Genomic DNA, 2,187 nt, shown 5'->3' on the forward strand with positions numbered 1-2,187 from the left:
TTGCAGGACTCGCTTTTGTCATCATCTATGACAACTATATTTTTTGGCATCTCCTTAAACTGATACACAAGCCTTTGTCCCTCAACTTTTGCCAGGATTCCTCTTTGATAGTAGTATCTGCAAGGAAAGTACAATTAAGTATTAAGCAACATTTTAAAGAAAACGTCATTCTGTGCTAACAAGAAAACCTGAAGTAATCACAGTAAAATCTACAGTGCAAGGAGGTATGGAAAGAAGCTCTTAGAACACACTGGCAAATGATCTGAAGGATCTACCTGAAAAAAACCTTACCTTTCAAATACATACTTCAGGAAATAAAATTGTGAATTTACTGGTAATATAAAAAGTTACAGGGACTGCAAGACTGAAGGCTAAATCTACACAAGAGCAAAGTTTTTAAAATTTCAGAATCTTTGTATTTCTATGGACAAAAATAAGATTTTAAACTGTAAAAGATAACCTAAGGATCTAAGAGTTCTTACCTCAGAGCTCTTCCCATAGTCTCATAGTTCATGTCAGGCTTGTTTTTGTGTTTTCCCCAGAGTTTGGAGACAGCTTTTGAATCCACAAGTTTAAAGATTCCTTTCTCTCTCTGAGTCCATTTAATATATCGAGGACAGGTATTTTTGTCCTGAAGAAGGTCCAACAGGAACTCCCATAAGTATGTTGTATTTCCTACAATCAGAAAGCATTTTTGTGTTAGAAAACCACTTCTAAAGATAACAGAAAGTTCTCCATATGACCTGCGTTACAAGCTATGTTACACAGAGGATGTAACCTGCACATATTCATTCACTCTGCTCAGTTTAATGAAGTTTCCATAAATATTTACATTCTGAAAGAGCTAATCCAAGTGATCTGCTATACAGCATAGGAGCCTGCCTGTTCAATCCAATACCCATTCTCAGTTCTTGCAAAGAAGTATGGGAGGGTGCTCCAAGTCAGTACCTATCTATGCAGCAGGACGAGTGCTAGAATTTTCTTCTCCTACTTGATTAAACAGGGCATGAAATGCCAGTACATTTTATGACACTGCAAAACAGGAGGACATAAATAAGTAATTTTTAAAAGGCATGCAATCTGCAGCAACAAACCATCTCAGCTGTGGTTAAGTTTGTCAGGGATCTGGGGCTCTCACACTAACTGGTGGCACCTCATGTTCTAACCCTTCCCAAGAGTTGTTGCAAAAACATAAGTGGGCTTCAGGATTAGAAAGCAGACAGGAACTTCAAGAGAATAAATAAACTGTAGGGCACAATTAAATCACATTTACAGCCGCCTCACTTTGCACCAGAAAGTATCCAGAGTGCACAAAGGAAGGAATGCCAACAAGGGATCCCCTTTCCAAATGTGCACAATCATCTCTCATTCTCCATGACTTAACTCTGATAGTACTAAACTGTAGAATAATTCCTGGTTTTCCAAACCCATGCTGCATATGAAATAGCCTACCTCTGCAAGTGCTTTTTAAAATAAGCAACAAAAATTAAATCCAGTTAACAAAATATTTTGCAGGACATCAAGAAAAAAAATTAATTTATTCCAGTTGTAGTATAAAATATGGAATGAGATACTTCATGAGAACAAGAGATATATGTAGGTCATTAGGAAGTGCCATAGAAATGAAATAAACTTAAAAGAAAGCTAAAAAATCTCCTGAAAACCAGAGAGCAGTACCATCTCCCACTTAATAAAACAAGAAGCTATAGAGCTGAATTCAGTAGTACAAAAAGGAGAACAGAGAGAAATACAGGCCTCCTTTTTCAAATTATTTGTCCAGGAAACTAGGACCTGGGACAACTGGAAAGCACTGTTCAGGTAACAGAAATCTGTAAAACTAAAATCTGAAATAGAAAGAAAGACAAGGATTCAAGAAGACTACAGAAAAAGGAAATAACTAAACAAGACGTATTTTTAAATATAGCAGATACAAAATCTGTCATCTCCACTGGAGTCCACTGCTACACCAAATCTAAAGCAACTCCGGGCACTGTAGGGAAGTTTAATTAGTGTTTGCACTGGTTTCCATGAGCAAACATCTCCATGAAGTCAGTCCTATTCTTTCTTGCCCTACTGACAAACCTGATGACTCAGGAGCTATAGCCAGATAAGGAATTATGTAAACAGCAGAGACCTTGCTTTTAAACAAATGTCAAAGTAACAGTGGAGCTGAGCTCTGCACACTCT

General features: G+C 37.2%; 1 protein-coding gene across 2 annotated transcripts in view; it reads right to left on the reverse strand.

The window, feature by feature from the left end:
• Window positions 1-2,187, reverse strand: part of ELF2 (E74 like ETS transcription factor 2) — a 35,221-nt gene that overhangs the window by 2,147 nt on the left and 30,887 nt on the right. For both annotated transcript variants that reach the window (XM_005427758.2, XM_005427759.2), the window contains 2 exons: window positions 483-675; window positions 1-117 (listed from right to left, as the gene is read on the reverse strand). The exon at window positions 1-117 is cut by the window's left edge and continues 195 nt beyond it. In XM_005427758.2, the coding sequence (XP_005427815.1) occupies window positions 1-117; window positions 483-675 (310 nt within the window). The remainder of the gene's footprint in view (window positions 118-482; window positions 676-2,187) is intronic.

Source organism: Geospiza fortis, unplaced genomic scaffold, assembly GCF_000277835.1.
Source record: "Geospiza fortis unplaced genomic scaffold, GeoFor_1.0 scaffold35, whole genome shotgun sequence".
In the NCBI taxonomy this organism is placed as follows: Eukaryota; Metazoa; Chordata; class Aves; order Passeriformes; family Thraupidae; genus Geospiza; species Geospiza fortis.